Source organism: Tenrec ecaudatus, chromosome 14 (assembly GCF_050624435.1).
Source record: "Tenrec ecaudatus isolate mTenEca1 chromosome 14, mTenEca1.hap1, whole genome shotgun sequence".
NCBI lineage: Eukaryota > Metazoa > Chordata > Mammalia > Afrosoricida > Tenrecidae > Tenrec > Tenrec ecaudatus.
In genome coordinates, this window is record NC_134543.1 from 111,249,482 (window position 1) to 111,268,763 (window position 19,282).

The 19,282-nt window shown below is 42.6% G+C and overlaps 1 protein-coding gene across 1 annotated transcript in view; it reads right to left on the reverse strand.

The window, feature by feature from the left end:
• ATP8B4 (ATPase phospholipid transporting 8B4 (putative)) overlaps positions 1-19,282 on the reverse strand; it is a 272,810-nt gene that overhangs the window by 16,217 nt on the left and 237,311 nt on the right. The window contains exons 22-25 of the mRNA XM_075530752.1: positions 14,333-14,480; positions 9,474-9,657; positions 8,576-8,799; positions 777-860 (exon numbers count right to left, since the gene is read on the reverse strand). Of these exons, the coding sequence (XP_075386867.1) occupies positions 777-860; positions 8,576-8,799; positions 9,474-9,657; positions 14,333-14,480 (640 nt within the window). The remainder of the gene's footprint in view (positions 1-776; positions 861-8,575; positions 8,800-9,473; positions 9,658-14,332; positions 14,481-19,282) is intronic.

Here is a 19,282-nt window from a genome sequence, read left to right on the forward strand (position 1 = left end):
CCTCTCCTCTTGGCAGACTGCTAGGCTTGCCTGTAGGGTCCTGGGGCTGTGCTGGCCAAAGGAACCCCATTGTAGATGGTCGACACATCAATCCAGTCCCCTAATTTTCTATCAGTGACTGGTTCCGAACAAACTCACAGCGGCTAATGCAGCATTCCCAGGTGGGAGCCCGGAGACACCAGTTCTGAGATCTTCATTCGCGAGTGAGAACTCAACAAGTTGCCTCCAAGTCAATTCGGACTCAGGTGGCACCGGGTGCGTCAGAGTAAGCTGTGCTCCACTGGGTTCCCAAGGATGGATTTTGAAAGAAATAGATCACCAGCTCTTGCTTTCAGGGCACCGCTGGTGGACGAGGACCCCCAGCCTTTCAGTTAGCAGCCGAGCAAGTTAACTGTCTTCACCACCCAGGGACCTACTAATAGTTGACACATGGTGGTGGAGAGCTCGGGGTGGGAACTACAGTCACGTGAGTTTGGGATATGCTAGCTAAATGAAGTTAAAGACCATTCACTGCGGGGCCCAGAATACGCGGGATGACCCTCTAAGAGGATAGCAGTCAAGCTTTGTTCAGATAGGGTTTTGGAGAAAAAGAATCTGGAAGAGCGTGTGCTCCACCAACCCCCCTTGAAACAAGTACACTTCAAAGACTCTTCCCTGAATCATCCTTACAACTATCGCTTCTTGGTCTTTGGGCTGAGATCAAGTGTAGTAGATTGAAGCAACTAACAGGATTCCACAGGGAAAAATACGTGATAAAGATCGAGTCAAACACATACCTGGTCAAAAATCCCCATGGCTAACACGGGCAGCGACGTGTAGACAATGTTGAAGAGAGTGATGAACCACTGGTCGTAGACAGTCTGACAAGAAAGAAGACATCCGTAAGAACCCCGTCGTCCATAGGAGTGAGAGTATTCACGTCCAAGCTCCTTGGTTCCAAAAGCCAATTTAAAGAGGTGGGTGGGAATTTGGTTTTAGAGTCAAACAGATATAGATTCTCCCCTAGGAGATTCTAAACCTCGCTACCATTCCATTTCTTTCTCTAAAAGTATGCCTACATTCCCTCCCTATAAAGTCGCGATGGGGATGACATGGGTTAATAGATACGTAGAACACCTAACAAGACACCAGGCACATAGCAGACCCTTGTGGCAGCTTCTTATTCTCCGCTTTCGATGGCTTCTGATGTGTTCAATTAGCTGATGCAAGGGGTCCACAAAAGACCCATTAAACCTCCAGAGGACAATGCAGATAGAAACCTGTTCATTCGACCTTTGGTTCAACTAGAGAGTGGTTCAAAGAGGGGAGGGCATGAATCCAGCTGCTCACTAGGCTATGGTGTGGATAAGCAATGGAAACAATCCGAGTGGGCCTTCAGGAGCAAGACCTTCAATAAGGTGACCGGCAGTGGCTGCAGCTATGGGCTCAGGCAGAGGATATCACCGGGCTGGGCAATATTTTGTTCCTTTGTGTATAGGGTTGCTACACTTAACAACAACAACTCGTGTGTGTTGTAAGTTACACAGATTTTCTTGTTTAGCTCACTCAAAGTCAATGAAGCATGCAGAGCAAATACTACTTCCCCATTTTGGAGATGCGCACAAAAAGGAGAAGACAGGCGACCCATTTTTTAAAGTCACACCCCTTATCACGGTCTAAAGCACAAACTAAAACCGAGTTCTCCAGCTCCTACCCAATGTTTTTTCTACCACTTGCCTAATTCATCCATTCAACAAAAATTTGTTGAGAAACTATGTGCTGGGTACTAAGTTCCAGGCAATAGTAATTCGGCATGAGCAGATCACAGAAGTCATAGTCTACAACCTTAAACAAAAAAAAAAGTAAGATCTAACATGCGCTTCTATATAGAAATACATATTGAGGCAGAGACGTGAATAGAGAATTAGGAAGCGATATGCCAAGGAGGAAAGGGAGAGAGTGTTAGGAGGGAAGTGTAGTAAATGGAGATGACATTTGAGCAAAGACCTGAAGGAAAAGAGAGAATAAAATATATAAAGTTCTTGGACAGGAATACTCCACACTGCAAACAGATCCTGTGAAAACTCCCGGATCGGAAGCAAGAAAGAACCTCGACTATTCAGAAGATGCCCCGTGTGGGTGGAGGGGTGATCCACAGGAAGAAGATGGATAAGCCACCGAGATAAAGAGGAGGGTCTTATGTTGTTAAAAGAAAAGAAAAAAAATCCCACTGCTGCGGAGTGATTTCCAAACTACAGTGACCCTGTAGGGCCATGTAGAACACCCAATCGCGTTGCCACGGCTGTAACTTGTACAGAAGAAGACTGCCCTCTCTTTCATCCACAGAAGAATTGCTGGGTGCCAATTTAGCTTATTAGCCAAGCACATCAACCACTGGCAAACCAACACGCCATCCTATGTCTATGCAATGACATTGAGTGGAACGAGCAGACCTTGGAAGATTCTGAGCAGAACATCAGCCTGATCATATTTGTGTTTCTCAGACCCCACTGGAGGCTGTGTGGAAAAAAGACTCACGTGGGGGGCACGCTGTAAATTGGGAAACCCATCATGGGGCCATCGATTCAATCCCAACTCAGTGCAACCCTCTACAGGGATTGGGAGATGGGGGAGCTTCGTGGGAGCAGATAGACAGCCTCTTCTTTCTCCTGTGGGGTAGCTGGTGTATTGGAACAGCTGACCCTGGTTCACACCACGTTATGCTCATTAAACGCGCCTTCTTGCAGAAATTGAAATCATGGCATTTCCCCCCTGTAAGTTTGCAAAAAGTGATGCAAAAGGCTATCATCCCTCGTTTATTTTAGCTAACTTAAAATACAATTTCACCCGGGGAAAAACACTGAATAACATCTTCAAACACAATTGCATAACCTGTGGCTGGATTAAGCATCCTATGAGGGGGCTTCAACAGTTTATGGGGGGAAATGGAGCGAAAATATAGTGGAAGCTTTACAATAACAACAAGAAATGATGATTTCATTTCTTGATATGAGCTGTATAAATATAGTTTGTTTCTTTTTAAAAAATATTCCTCCAAATTCCTTATCCCTCGGATATAATGAGTGGTTTGAGTGGCTTTTTAAAGGAGGGAGAGAGAAGGGAGAGAGAGAGAGAGAGAGAGAGAGAGAGAGAGAGAGAGAGAGAGAGAGAGAGAAGGTAAAGTAAGATTGCAATGAACTTGGAGTCTACAGGGACAAACAAGTTCATCTCAAACAAACAAAGAGCAGTAATGAAAGTTTGACATGGTCTTTTTGAAATCTCAACACATATTATCGAACTAAAACAGAGGCGATGTTAGTTCGATGCTATGTGTGTGGGTTTCAGTTAGCAGTCAAACCCTCAACCACTGTGCTCCTGGGACTCTCCCACCCCCCACCACCCCCCACGGCTCAGTGGATGCCAAAAATATGGTGTCTGCATCTGCAACATCGGCATCTCCAGAGAACTTGGTCGAGATGCAAAGTTTGGTCAGACACTGGGGATGGGCCCAGAAACCTGTGTTTCAAAAAACCTCCAGATGTTGTTTTAAAAACCGCCAGAAGTGTGATAGAGGATGATGTAAGATATGAAAATATAACTTATCAAGCATGCATGAGGGAAGGAGGGTGGAGGAGGGAGGGGGCCAAATGAGGAGCTGATGCCAAGGGTTCATGTAGAAAGAGAATGTTTTGAAAATGATGACGGCAACATATGTACAAATGTGCTTGACACAATGGATGAACGTATGGTTTATGATAAGAAATATAAGAGCCCCCAATGAAAGTATTTAATTAAAAAAACCCTCCAGATGATTCCAATGCACTGAGAACCACGGTCCAATCCAAGTCACCCACCTAGGAAAGCACACATGTGGTCACGACAGACACTAGATTAAACAAGATGGTGCAATTGGCTAGAGCTGCCCGTGTGAAAGGAGCCCTGGTGGTATAGTGGTTACCAGTTGGGCTGCTAACCGCAGGGTAAGAAGTTCAGAACCACCAGCTGCTCCATGAGAAAAAGAGGAAGCATCCTACTCCCATAAAAACGTCCAGTCTTCGACACCCACAGAGGCAGTTCTACACTGTCCTGTAGAGTCGCTATGAGTCAAAATGGCCCAGTGGCAGTGGAGTAGGGGTTTGTCTTTTTTATTCAATGTGAAAAATAAAAAAGGAAGAAATGAAAATAGAGATAGGTTTATTTAACCCAAATGTTTTAGAAACAACCCCTCAAAAGAGGCATGTCACCCTAAAGCAACCCTATAGGACAGAATCGAACCGCTCCATAATCTTGATGAAAGCAGACTCTCTTCCTTCTCGTACAGAGAGGCTGATGATAGTGTGAGGTGGCCAGCCTTCCTGTCCTCGGAGAAGCACCTAACCCACGGTGGCAGTAGGGCTCCTGGTGTCTGCCAGAGTTGGGCGTCCCCATCAGATCCCCGGGTTTCTGGAGCACCACTGTTCTCCCTGGCTGATCTTGTTGAGGATGAATGCTCTGGTTGCTTAATATGTGACTCTGATCCTGAAAGCAGAGCAGAGGTCAGCTAAGTGTAGAAGTGAGAAGCCAGGGAACATTAATATCAACTTCACAGTGTGTGGAAAGATGGTTTGGGTAGCAGTGTGCCAGCCTATCTAAGCTTGATATATCATTAACTACTTTTCAGGGGTCTGAGAGGTCTAACTAATGTTGTCCATTCAGTTTTGCAACTCTTCCGGCCAGAACCTTTATAACATGAAATTATATCTCTCAGAAACATCCCTCAGTTGAATAGCCCTTTTCGTTCTTTTTAAAAAAAAACATTTTATTAGGGGCTCGTACAACTCTTATCACAATCCATATATCACATCCATCCACTGTGTCAAGCACATTTGTACATTTGTTGCCCTCATCATTTTCAAAACATTTGCTTTCTACTTAACTCCTTAGTATCAGCTTATTTTTTCCCTTCCTTCCCCACCCTCACAAACCCTTGATAATTTGTAAATCATTATTATTTGTCATGTGTTACACTGTCTGACATCTCCCTTTGCCCACTTTTCTGTTGTCAGTAGATCCTTGTGATCAATTCTCCCGTTCTGCCCCACCATCTCGGCATCACAACTCTCACCACTGGTCCTGAGGGGTTCATCTGTCCTGGATTCCCTGTTTCCTATCTGTATCAGTGTACACCCTCCGGTCCAGGCAGATTTGTAAGGTAGAATTGGAATCAGGATAGTGGTGGGAGAAAGCATTTAAAAACCAGAGGAAAGTTGTATGTTTAATCAGTGCTACATCCACCCCGACTGGCTCATCTCCTCCTTGAGACCCTTCTGTAAGGGGATGTCCAGTTGCCTACAGATGGGCTTTGAGTCCCCACTCTTCACTCCCCCTCATTCACAATGATATGATTTTTTGTTCTTTGGTGGCTGATACCTGATCCCTTTGACACCTCATGATCACACAGGCCGGTGTGCTTCTTCCTTATAGGTTTTGTTGCTTCTCAGCTAGATGGCTGCTTGTTTATCTGTAAGACTTTAAGGCTCCAGACACTATATCCTTTGATAGCTGGGCACCATCAGTTTTCTTCACCACATTTCCTTATGTACCCACTTGGTCTTCAGCAATCATGTTGGGAAGGTAAGCATCATGAAATGCCAGGTTAATAGAACAAAGTGTTCTTGCATTGAGGGAGTACTTGAGTGGAGGCCCAATGTCCATCTGCTACCTTAATACTAAACCTATAAATATATACACATAGATCTATTTCCCCATCATCATATATAAATACAGATGTACATGACTATTTAGACTTCTATAAATGCCCCTTGCCTCCTAGTTCTTTCCTCCATTTCCTTTTACTTTCCTCTTGTCCCACTCTCATGCTCAGCCTTCATTTGGGTTTCAGTAATTCCTCTCAATTACATTGCCCTTGATCAAGCCCTACCAGACCTCTTACACCCTCCTCACCACCGGTGCCATTTTGGTTCTTATGTGGAGAGAGAATCGCCAGTGTAAGAAGACACAGGCTGCATTCCAACACTTGTTGGACGAAGGAGGAACTGTGAATAAGTAAAAATGTCCCATGCCGTACTTGCTTTGAAGTAGCACTTAGATTAACTATGAGAAGCTAAAATCAAGACTGCTTTTCTCCAAATGTCAAGTAATTCCCACCAAGGGGAAAAAGATTAACATATTCTGTTATTATTTTTCCTAAAGACACTATTGGGAATGGTACGGGTGTGCCCCTCTTTAAGAAATTTCTACTTCCCAGAGCATGGAAAATATGTACAAAATATATTTACATTACAAGAGTTCATTAACCTCCCTTGGCACATTTAAGATAACATAAATGCCAAAATTTAATTCATGCTCAATTGCTCTGGGATTAAAATGATGGGGAAAATCAGCTTCATGCATATCATTGAAACCAGTATCATTAATGTGGGACAGGGGAAGGGAACACTTGAACTGATTGTGATGATGTATATACAATTCTTTTTAAATTTTACTAAACTAGAGAAGTATATGATATGTAAATATAATATCAAGAAAACTACTAAAGAAAAAGAAAAAAATTAACTTGACCAATGGTTACCATGTACAAAGGAGGAAGAGTTTTTGCTCAGGGGGCATTGAGTTTATGTTCATGATGTTGAAATAATTTGGAAAAGGATATCAATAATGGTTGCATAACACAAAGAGTATAATCAATGGTGCTGAATTATATACATAGAAGTTCATAAAAAGGAAAATGTTTGTTGTGTATATTTTTGCCACAAGTTAAGAAAAATAATAATTTCACCAGTAACTATGAGTCAAAGGAAGAAGAAAATGTCCTATAATTGACTGTGGTGATGCTTGTCCAACTCTTGATGTGCTTGAACTATTTAATTGTATGGTATATGGATGACGTGCCAATAAGACTTTTTTTTTAAGTACCATTGATTAAACCGCAAAGAAGTAGAGATAACGGAAGTTTTTGTTTGGTCTTGTTTTTTAAGTAGTTCAGTAGCGTATTAGGGAAGTAACAGTGCAGCATAATTCTGGAGCAGGATCAACTGGGAAATAAGAGGAACAACTCAGAATGCAGTTATTGATCAGGACAGCTTCTTCTTGCCCCGCTGCCATGGGCCCCTGTTTGGAAGACCTTCTCTGGAAAGTTCTACAGTTCTTCGCTCTGCAAGTTGGCGAATCCCAGCACGACTCCTCACCTTGCTATTGTTCCTGGCACTGTCTTCAGTTTGGCAATTCCTTCTCCCCTCTCGCTTGTGTAGCCCTTTATATAGCCAGCTCCTTATCAACTTCAGGGTGTGGCGTCCCATCAGGACCACAAACTAGCCAAGCCCTTGTATTTGTTATTAGCCACTCCCACAAGGGTTCCAGACAACTTATTTACATTTTTAGCCAACTGTCCAATCCCTTCGATGGGCTACAAGGACTCTGTCTGCATAGTTCTACCCAATCATTTTCGGGGAGTGACCAGAAAAGCCATATTAAGTAATAACTCTTGGCATCGCTTGGTTTGCTTTTACGCCTGAGTATAAAATGCCCCCATTCCTTCTCCCATCCTCTTCTTCTTTCCTTCTTTCGGCACCAGGTGTTCTCTGTAGTCTGGTGGCGTTCTCGACTTCTTCAGATTGTCTCCCCGTTCTCGCTCAAAGCCATTTTCTCTAGTCGGTTTCTTTTGTTTCAAAACCAGGTTATCGGGAGTTAGTACAGATATCATCATTCCAGAGTTCAAGCACATCAAGCAGTATTGAACACTGTGTGTTTGTCGGGGGTGTGTCACTCTCTTTGCTCTTTTATTAATTTCCGTGTCATTGTTTTAGGGAATAATCATACTATTCATAAACATCATGCTATCCAATAGTTCAGTCACGAAGAATTCCTTATAAGTTAGCCTTCCCCTTTAATGATCACAGGGGGATTTTTTCTTTTCGTATTGGTCAATGTGTGTTGAAAGTATTTTTTTATTCTTAAGTATATTTCAATCCTATAAACATCACATTTCACACTTTCCCACTCAGGACAAACTTTTCCAAATATAGAAGATGCAGAGTTCAATAAATATCCTTTAAAATGAGTACAAATGCATCTAAAAATTGAACCCACACTCATGAATTTGCTTTTTTTTTTGCTTGCTTGCTTCCAACATTATCGACAAATCCCTTTCTACCTGATGAATTGCTGTCAAAACAACCTTGATGTCAGGCTATCAATTACTTCTCCTGAATTTAAAACACATTACCTTTCAGCCCATATACATTGCGTGTTGGATAAATAACCACTTTCCTCAACATTTTTGCTTAGTGTTTCTCAGACTTCTGTTCCAAATTAAAACTCTCCATTAAGCTCACCTATTAGCATTCCAAAACATTCAAGCAAAAAAAAAAAAAAAAGCAAAAATGCATGGGAAGGAGGACTGGTTGTTTATCATATAAACAAGCAAAATAAATTAAAACTCCAGTTAAATATATATTCTTCTTGGGTTCACATCTCCAGTCAACTATCAGTTACAAAACTGTACTATCACTTGTGTTGTGCGTATAAGAACGCTCTATTTCTTAGTAAGGAGCCATGCAGCAGAGCTATACAAAGAAAGGAAAGAGTTTTCACCCACCTGGGCTGAGAAACCACAGAAGAAACCAAACCAGAAATGCACAAGTGTGAACGCAAAATTCTTATAGAAGAAATAGCATAAGAATTTGCACATTCGGAAATAGGACCACCTTCCATGAACAAGGAGCAGCCGTTGGAGGTATCGAAACTGTGCAAATGAATAGTCGCTGGCCAAGACTGCCTGCAGTCCTTCCTGCCCACTGATGCCAATGCCAATGTGGGCACCTACAGAGGGAAGGAGAGACACTGTCAGTTTGGAAGCAAAAGCACAACCTCTTTTAGGAATTTGTCAACCCACTTTGATGGTATTTTTTACTTATGGAAACCGTATAGCTATGAGCAGGTATTGTTATTGTTTTATCACATATCATCTCATTAAATACCCAGGGTAAGTATTTATCCTAGTTTACAAAAGAAGACATTTGCTCAGAAAAGTCACACTGCACAGGGCCACGGATGTCCTGTCCTAGCCTGAAAACATATGGATGATTGAACTCAAAACAAAACAAATGAATGATAATGAGCAATGTGTCAGACCCAGGAAGTATCTTTCATTTTACAACCACAGGAAATAGTCACCTTTACCGCCATCTCTACAACATATTAACAAGTGCTAAACTTGAGGACACAGAGGCGGGTCTGTCCAGACCACACACAGAGCAAACTAAGAGGAAGGGAGGGAAGGAGGGAGGGAGGGAGGGAGGGAGGGAGGGAGAGAGAGAGAGAGAGAGAGAGAGAGAGAGACCTCATTATGGCCCACCAAGCCCTGGGGATGATATCCCTGCTCAGAGCAGCCAATGCCCAGAGAGCCCCATAGGGCGGGCCCCGCCACGAGACACGATGCTCCCTTACTGATCCACAGCACTGTGGGGACAACACTGGAGACACTGTTCCCTTACTTTTGATCATGCTGACGTCATTGGCTCCATCACCAATGGCCAAAGTGACGGCGTTTCTGTGCTTCTTTACCAGCTCCACTACTTGGGCTTTCTGGAGCGGGGTGACGCGGCAGCAGACCACAGTCTTACACATGCAGGCAAGTTCCAGGAGATCGGTCTTGACATCACTTTCTAGGGCGTAAGCCTGTTATTTAAAACAAACAAAACCATAAAAACAAAGTCCCAGACAGAGAGCCATGAAACAAACAATGGATGACAGATGGAAACCAATGTTGCATTTTTCAACTGATTATTCCTGTACAATTCAATTGAACACGTCATTGATTTGGGCAATGTAAACAATACGTTTTTTTATTTAAGCGAAATTAGTACTGAACTCCTAAGGTTAAGAAATTTTTGAAAATGAAAGGAAGACATCATGTTTCATCCCTTTTGACACCTTATTATACTTCGCTGCTGTTATTGTTGTGGTGAGGTATCATTGGGTTGGCTCCGATTCTCTGTACAACAGAATGCAAAGCTACCAGGTGCTGAGCCAGCCATCTTCACAGTGGCTGCTGACTTGGCCACTAAGTCCATCCTTTTTGTCAAGGGCCTTCTTCTCTTTCACCCCCCCCCCTCCACTTTACCAAGCATGATGTCCTTTTCCAGGGCCGAGGCTCTCCTGATAACATGTTCAAAGTACTTGAGGTGTAGTCCCCATCCTTGCCTCTAAGAAGCATTTTGGCTGCCTTTCACCCAGGACAGATGGATTTGTTCTTTTGGCAGTCCACAGTACTTGCAATAGTCTCTGCCAGCACCCAACTTCAACTGCGTTGATTCTCCTTTGGTCTTTAGCCAGCGTCCGACTTTCACGCGTGTCTGAGGCAGTTGAAAATACCAATGCAGGGGTCAGGCACCCCTTATTCCTCAGACCATGGTCTTCATTGGAGAGAGACCGTGAAAGGCTGGAGAAGCTTTAGGAGCCACTAAAATGAATGGAAGTAAAAGACTGTCTATCCCCTACCTCTCCAAATCTAGAATGAGCTAAAAATCTAGAGTGATTTGGTATTTCTATGTGATGGAATTTTTCCCCCTTTGCATAGTTTTTCCGTCTGTTTGCTGCTCGTTACCGTGGTTATTGATGTTTCAGTAAGATGGCGAGCATACACCTGAAGTTTGGCACTGGAAGAACTAAGTGACGGAAACGAAAAGACACCTGTGCAAAGAATGGCATGTGACCTGTTTGGCTTTTGTTTTTCAATAGGATTCCTGATTATTTCTACCCTTGGCCACCTTCGAACACATAAAAGACCAGCTACATTTGCAAAATAAAAAATACTGTGAATGAGGATACGGTTGCCAGGTGTCATGGATTTGGTTCTGATTCATAGCAACTCTATGTATAACAAAATGAAACATGTTTGGTCCTGCACCATCCTCACTCTCATGCCAATGTTCAAAACCATCATGGTAACCATTGTGTCCCTCCATCCCATTAAGTCTTCCTCTCTTTTGCTGACTCTCTACATTATCAAACATAATGTCTTTCTCCAGGGACCGGTCCCTCCTGATAATATGCCCAAAGCATATAAGCTAAAGGCTCATCATCCCTTACTTCCGAGGTGTATTCCGGCAGTGCTTCTGTAGGATATATTTGTTTGTTTATTCTGGTAGCCCAGGGTGAACTCAATATTCTTCACCAACACCAAAATTCAAATGCACCAGTGGTAGTCCTTACTCATCCTTCAGCTTTCAGATGTATAGGGGTGATGGAAAATGTCAGGAGTACCTTCGTCTTCAAAATGACATTTTTGCTCTTTAACACTTTAAAGAGATCTTTTGCAGCAGGCTTGCCCAAGACAGTATGTCGCTTGGTTTCTTGACTGCTGCTTCCATGAGCAAAGACTGTGGAGCCAAGTAAAAGAAAAGTCGTGATAGCGTTGATCTTAGCTCTGTTTACTGTGATGTTCTTGTTCGTCCAGTTGTGAGGCTCTTGTTGAGGTGTAATCCATATTGAAGGCTGCAGTCTTTGATCTACATCAGTTAAGTGCTTCAAGTCCTCCTTACTTACAACCGGTAAGGCTGTGTCATCTGCATATCATAGGTGGTCAATGAGTCTTCTTCTGATCCCGATGGCCTGTTCATATAATCTAGTAGATTACTTGCTCAGAATACAGTTTTGAATAAGTATGGCAAAAGGATACAACTCTTAAAGACACCATCCCTGATTTGAAGCCATGAAGTAGCCTCTTGTCCCATCTAAATGTTCTGCAGGAATACAATGAAGTGTTCTGGAATTCCCCATCTTTTCAATGTTGTGTATAGTTTGCTATGATCCACACAGCTGAAAGCCTTTGCATAATCTGTGAAGCACAGGTAAACATCATTCTGGTATCCTTTGCTTTCAGCCGAGATCCACCTGTCATCAGCATCAATGTCTCGTGTTGCACATCCTCTTCTAAAGCCAGACTAAATTTCTGACAATTCCCTGTTTATCTACTGCAATCATTTCCTCATCGATTTAATCAGAATTTGACTTGCATGTACTATTGGCTGCATGATTTTTAAATAGCAAACATGTACATTATTTAAGAAGCCTACTAAGAGGAAACAAGAATCCATGAGTCATCAGTATGTGTGAGTGAATCGTTAAACGATCAGTGAGAAACCTTTGAGTATAAATTGCATTGCAAGACATTCACAGTGCTTTACATCTAACCCTTTCCTTGCTTTTTTTTTTGTTGAGTTTTTATCTTCTACCATCACCTTTGAAACCTTGGTGGAGTAGTGGGTATGAGTTGGGCTTCTAACTACAAGGTCAGCAGTTCAAAACCACTAGCCACTCCTTGAGACAAAGACAGGGTCTTCTACTCCTGAAAGGAGTTCCCGTCCTAGAAACTAACAGGGGCAGTTCTACCCTGCCCTGTAGGATCTTTGTGAGCTGGACTTCAATGGATGACAATGGGTTTTTGACCATCACTCTCTGATACACTTTTGACCTGCATCATGCCGAATTGCCTACTTCCCACAGTGTGACGGGTTCTCCTTGGTCTGTGCCTTTTCCTGTATAGTTTCCTCTACCTAAAAATATTGCTTCTCCCAAGAAGCATTCCCTGACTTTCCCTAGAGGAATTAAGTGTGCCTGCTTGTATGCTCTCAAAGAACTGAAAGTTCATTCCTCTTTTGTCACATGTGTCATTCCTCTGTGTGACACACTCTCTCTCACTCACTGGAGATCTATTCATGTTCCCAGTTTTCTGTTTCCAATTCATGTTCATAATATCCCTCGATTCTACCACTGTGGCCTGAAGACGCTTACTAAATATTAACGGGGTGAATTTGGATGGATATGAAATATCTGGGGCTGGTATAGAAAATTCGCAGGGTACAAGCCTGTCGTTCCTAGTGGAAAATACTTCCCCTTCTGAAAGAGGACGCACGTGCAATGACCACCCTTTATCTTACTATCACTAAGCGAAAATCCAAATGAGGAATCTAAAACAGGAAGAAAGTCCAAGTTCATTGTGCAAAGAAATGAACGATTTGAGCAAATTGGAATTATATATATTTTTAAAGTATATGACTCTACTAACAGGAAGAAGACTGCGTCTCCTTGAATGAAAGTGGACATTTAATGGCCGCACAAGCTTCAGGTGTTTAAGCTGTAGTATTCTTGAAGAACATCCATTCCAGTGTCTTCCTTTAAGTTATTTAAAGGAAGAACTAGGGAAGAGTCAATAATCACCCGAGTCCTCTAATACTACCATACGCTGGCTTCTTTGAACCAGAGAGAAAGTCAAAGCAAGATTTAGTAGGCACCCTTTCCACAAAGTGGTCCTGGGGAATTCATCGTGGAGAATACCAGGTCCCTGTCTCAGCTGGGAGACTGCGAATCTTCAGTTGCTGCTCATCTGTGGGAAGAAGAGGTCCGTGTCATCTGGACAACCCTTCGGCGGAGCTTGGCCCACAGCAGAGCTCTGTAACTTTCCATGGTGTAGAAGGCAACAAATCATTACGTCTGGAAGCCAGCTGGATGATGCTCCAACCACTAAGCGCTAACAGACAGCTGATCACAAGGGGGAGAGCACAAAATCCTTATATCCAACTTCTTTTGTCCTCTAAGAAACTGTCTACAAGAAGATACATTGGTTGTTTCCAGGCTCCGAAAGTGAAGAGCTGATCATCAAAGGCAGGGGAAAAAAGATGCTAGATTAGCTCTTTGCGCATATGAATGGTAATTTCAGTGAAGTGCATTTGTCTTTTAAATTGGAAACTCAAAGGAGTGTTTTGATATTTGTTCAAGATTTGGAACCTGAACTACATTAAAAGTGCAATGCAAGTTTGTTCTATTATGACAAGAACCAGATTTCCTAATCAAAGCAAATTGTTTGGCATTTCTGTAAAATGCTGCTATTTAGGAAAACCACTCGAGGTATCTTAATGGCAATAATTTGGTTTGGTAATTAACTGAAGGTCAAATTGTGCTCTGCAAATCACAAGCATTAGCAAGAGCAATAATTACAACCCATCCATCCAGTTGGATCCTTTTAATTAAATAACAGTGTGCTGGGACAGCCTCCATTAGAAAAAACACTTAAACTTCCAAATGTCCTACAGTCATAGAGACTGGATTGATAGTCTATGAGTTCAGTATTTCTCTGGAGCCTCCCCTTCACTCTGGGGGTTACACGGCAAACCATGAAATATATTATTAGAAGTTTCCCTTCCCTTTGCAAATAGGAAATTATTGTGCACGGCCTATTTCTACTTGTGCCTTTTGTTTGGAAAACTCAAGAGGAGGTCTCATTATGACAGCACAATAGAAATAATTATTGGGGTGAAGAAAAAGAAAGAACAAAGGCCTTAAGCAAACTCACCAAGCTGTGGCCATTTATGATTAAGGCATAATCTCCTGTTATGCTTTCGTCTACAATTGAGTCCAGCGGCAGCTGCTGCCCTTGTTCACAGACGACATGGCCATTGGAAAAACTTCTGATTTGTCCAAACAAAGTTTCCTTTGCTTTCCTTAAAGAAGGAAAGGAAAATCAAATCATAACGAAATATCTACAGAGCATACCTATTAACTCTAACAAGAAATTGACCCGGAGATAAATTCATTTCATCACTATTCAGACAGGCCATGGCATAAGATGCCATTTCAGTAAGCTAGCCAGATAATTCTTTGTGATGGGGACATCACAGCACATCTCCAGGAAGTGGGGGGGCTAAACATAACAAAAGCAGAATCATCTTGAGCGTTTCCAGTTACCTAAAAGTTAAATCATCATCTTGAGCTGGGTTTGAATTAGGCGTGCTTGATAAATTTGGTACACAAGTTACTCTTGAGGTTCAAAGACTTCAGAAACACTTGACAGATTGTGCAATATTGTTCTATAATGGAACATGAGAATAGAAAGAAAATGAAAGAAATCTAAGAATTCCAGGGCATCTATAAAAAAAATAAATCCATTAATTTTCAAAACAATGACAGATGATCCAGCTTAAAACAGACTCCTTTGAAAAGCAAATTTTAAAAAAAAATTTGACAATAAAAACAAATGATGGTAGTAACTGAATTGACATAGCCATTATGATATAATCGAGTATTTTAAGCGAAAATTGTACTCATCGGCTCAGACAATAGTCAGTCTTCTGGGAAAGGAGGGTCGTCCCAAGTGGAAATCCCTCCTGATGCCCTAATTGAATTAGCAGTGGCTGTGGAACAATCTCCCCCACATCCCATCCTTCCCAGCTGCTCAGGGGGACAAGGTTATGGTGACACAACACCCTTGGAAACAGCATTCTACCGCTCCCTTCACATTGGAAAGAGAATGTCGTAAAGGGAAAGCAAATTTCCTCTCCAAAGGTCTTTGGCTTCAGAATAGATGTATGACAGGCTTCAAAGTAGCATGGTGCAAACTGGTAGGCCTATGGACGCTTCAACCACAACTAGACAACTGCACGACTGGGGACTAAATCACCCAAGCCAACCACTAACACTTGAGACCACAACTTGCACATACAAAACAAACCCCCATGAGAATATGCGGAGTCAGAGGGCAGCCGGGAAAACAAACATTTTGGCTTACAGCAAAATGAAATAGTTCCCCAAAGGCTCATTATAGGTAGCAAACACAAAAATATTTTTATGTTAAGGCTCCTCAGAAAGAGGAAAATGTTCACTGTAAACCAACAACAACTATTTTAACCCTCCGCTTCTTAATTACCATATATGCTTGTGTATAAGTCAACTTTTTCAGCATATTCTTATGCCATTTTTGTGATAAAATTAGGTGCCTTGGCTGATATTCAGGTCGACTTATACCCGAGTATATGCAGTATTTGAAATGCATTACTTACAGACTTAAGTTTTGGTTTTGTTTTTCTTAATTATCTTTGGGCTCAACATCTCCTTCTGCTGTCCAGGACCCAAATGACAGCTTGCCTGTGGGAACCTAGAAGTGACTGTGTTCGTCTGGGTACTTTAGAGAAACAAATCCACAGAAACTCATAGATATGAGTTTTATATAAAGGTTAAGTGAACATCAAGAAAACACCCCAACCCAGGGTTGCCCAAGCCCACAAGTCCAACATTAACCCATATGTCTGACACCAATCCACAAAGTCCTCCTCCATCTCACAAAACACATGCAATGATGCCAACTGCAGAAGGAAAGCCAAATCAGTGAATGTGTAAGCATCTCAGCACTGGCAGGGTGTCCACATGGGTGCTCCACTCAGGGCTGAATTGGGATAGGTCCATGTGGCTTCTCCTCAAGGATGTCTTGCAGGAAGTGAGCCTTGCCAGCTGAAGCAGGGAACTGGCTAAGGCAGCTGCACCCTGCTCCGACCATCAGAAAGCAAGAGACCCAAGAACTAGAAAGGCGAGGCTCACTGCCCTTCAATGAACCCCACATGTGTTTATCGCCAGGTTGGCACAATGAACTACATCGGTGATATTCTCCTGGGTCCAGGAACGATAACATACATTCAGTAGTTTGCAAACTCCAAGAGAAAGGTTGATAACATCAGAGGGAGATGAGTGAAATTTTGGGGGTTCGTTAGGGTGGGGAGGAGAAGGCAGGGCAAAGGTGGGCAGTCCGTGTTGTCAGTGGGCGATCAGACTGTTGCACCCAATCATCTTGTCAGGAAAGCCTCCCCAGAGTCTTGAGAATGTACCGGTCCATATGACAAAGAAAGTGAGAGAGAGGACTTCCTTAGGAATGAATATCTATTTCTCTGACAAGATTGCGGCCCTCGCAGATTGTGTCTCAAGAAAGCTCTGAAGGGAAAACATCTCACGAGATTTCCTTTTAAGTGAAGTTCCCACTCACGCAGTAGAAATGACTCAATCTCGTGTTTTCCCCCCAGAGAATGAAAACATTCCAAAGAGGGGTGAAGTTCATGAAACTATTGGCTGAAGTTCTATTTACTTAGGATTGTTCCCCTTAAATTGTCTTCCTTCCCAACATCACATAGGAACTCTTTTCCATGCAGAAGAGGGACAATTTTCCTGACTCTACTTTCTTTCTAAATTCCCACACACACAGCCAATGTCTCTTCATGAGATGGGGCACCCATATTTTCAGACTTTTGCTCATACTCTATACCAGCCCTTCCTTTTTCTTTCTGGAACTTAGTGCTTCAAATACCAGTTGATTTTCACACACAAACAATTTATTAGTTGAAGGGAAATGGTACACATCACGCCCTTCAATGAATATGAGCTATACATCTTTTCAGGCATTGCAAAAAATGATTCACCACGAACAGAAGTAACAAATGCTGAAACAAAAGCGTGCCTGTGGCTTCCAGCTATGTACCGAAGGACAATTTATCAGCGTGTTGGCACGCAGATGTGCACTGATGGTTACGGCCCTGGTGGCATTCACAGGCCTGTTCCATACAAGCGTAGCAAAGCACGGGTCCAGATGAGCTTGCAGGCAATCCATCACGGAGAAAAGAAATGGTAGGAAAAACAGAGCCCTCTTTTCAGCGCTATAAAAGCACTCTGTGTTCAAATATTAAAAGGACTTGTTAGGAGCTAGGTTGCCAGGACACCGTGTTCAAAGGACAGCCTTGGCTTTGATACCAAGACCAGATCATTGAACTTGGAATCTGGAGACTTCCGTTCAAGGTCAAGGTTTACCTCTGCCACTTCCTGTGCCCAGGGTCAAATTACCCAAAGTCTTGTCAACTTGATTAGCAAGTGAAAGACTCGGGGTTAAAATCCAGGTCTTCAATTTCCTAGTTCTTGAACTACCACATCAAACTAGTTTACAAACGGCCTCTAACTTGGTGTTGAAACAACCTACCAAGGGAGAAGGGAAGGGAAGAGCCAATGATGTCTCTCGGAGGGTGGAAGGTATGGGCTTCCCTGACTGACACTGTCAAGTGGGACCACACTACAATGGCTGTCTATAATTTTTTTGTAAAATGTTTCGGCAGGAATGTATTACGTTTACTAAAATGCCTTAGTTATAACCCAAAAAAACATGTTCATAAGCCCAGCTTGCATGTATCAATATTCTTACAACGCTAAAACTCTACACTAACTTATTTTTTGAACATTCTAATGCACACCAGTCGGCTCTCATTTTACCCCATTCCAGTGACACTGTGAGTCGTGAGGATCATTGGTACAGGGAGTAGGAATGTGCAGTTGCTTTTGTTGCTACCGCTGTCTTTATATTCCTAACTTCGTCAAATCTGCTGGCAAGTTTGAGCTACATTGTTGCGGTAATTAGCATTTGCGAACCTCTATCAATGTTTTTTTGACAATGAGTTGCAATGAAAGGAAAAGCAGTTACTAATAGTGTTGCAATTCATGTAGAAACATTTTATAAAATAATTTTGTAGCTGATATTTAATAATCTAAGAAATATTACATTTGAGCAACTTACAACAAATTTATCACATATTACTCCATGGCTAAAATTGACAGTCAACATCACTATGAATTTTGTTACAAAAGGGCATTTTTAAGAGAGCTCACATGGAAGAAGCACACCAGCCTGTGTGATCATGAGGTGTTGATGGGATCAGGTATCAGGCATCAGAGACCCAAAACAACAACAACAACAAATCATATCGATGTGAATGATGGGGAGGGCAGAGTGGACACCCAAAGCCCATCAGTAGTCATTTGACACCCCCTGTCAGAAGGGCCACAAGGAAGAGACGAGACAGACAGAATCTTCCTCAAGTTCTTCAATGCTTCCTCCCATCCCCACCCCCCACTGTCATGACCCCAATTCTATCTTACAGATGTGGCTAGACCAGAACATGTTTACTGGAACAGATAAGAGCTCCCAACACAGGTAATCCAGGACAGATAAGCCCCTCAGGGCCAATAAAGGGAGCAGCGATACTAGGAGGGTAAGGGGAGGATGGGGGGCTGGGGGAGCTGATCACAATAAACGTCATATGGCCCCCCTCCCAGGGGGATGGACAGCAGAAAAGTGAGAGACAGCAGTCAGTGTAAGACATGGGGGGGGGGGAGTAATTTATAAATTATCAAGGGGACATGGAAGAGGGAGAGGGAAAATGAACTGATACCAAGGGCTCAAGTAGAAAGAGAATGTTTTCCAAAAAGATGATGACAACATATGTACAGATGTGTTTGGCACAATGGATGGTTGGATGGATTCTGATAAGAGCTCTAAGAGCCCCCAATAAAATAAATTTCTTTTAAAAGGGGGGTTCCTTCTGAGAGGTGTGAAATGATAGCATGAACATGAACAACTGCCCTGAGTGCACCAACCTTAGGAATACCATTGGGAGAGCACCCCACTGGTTTACAGGTACTGTCAGCCCCGAGCTGCATC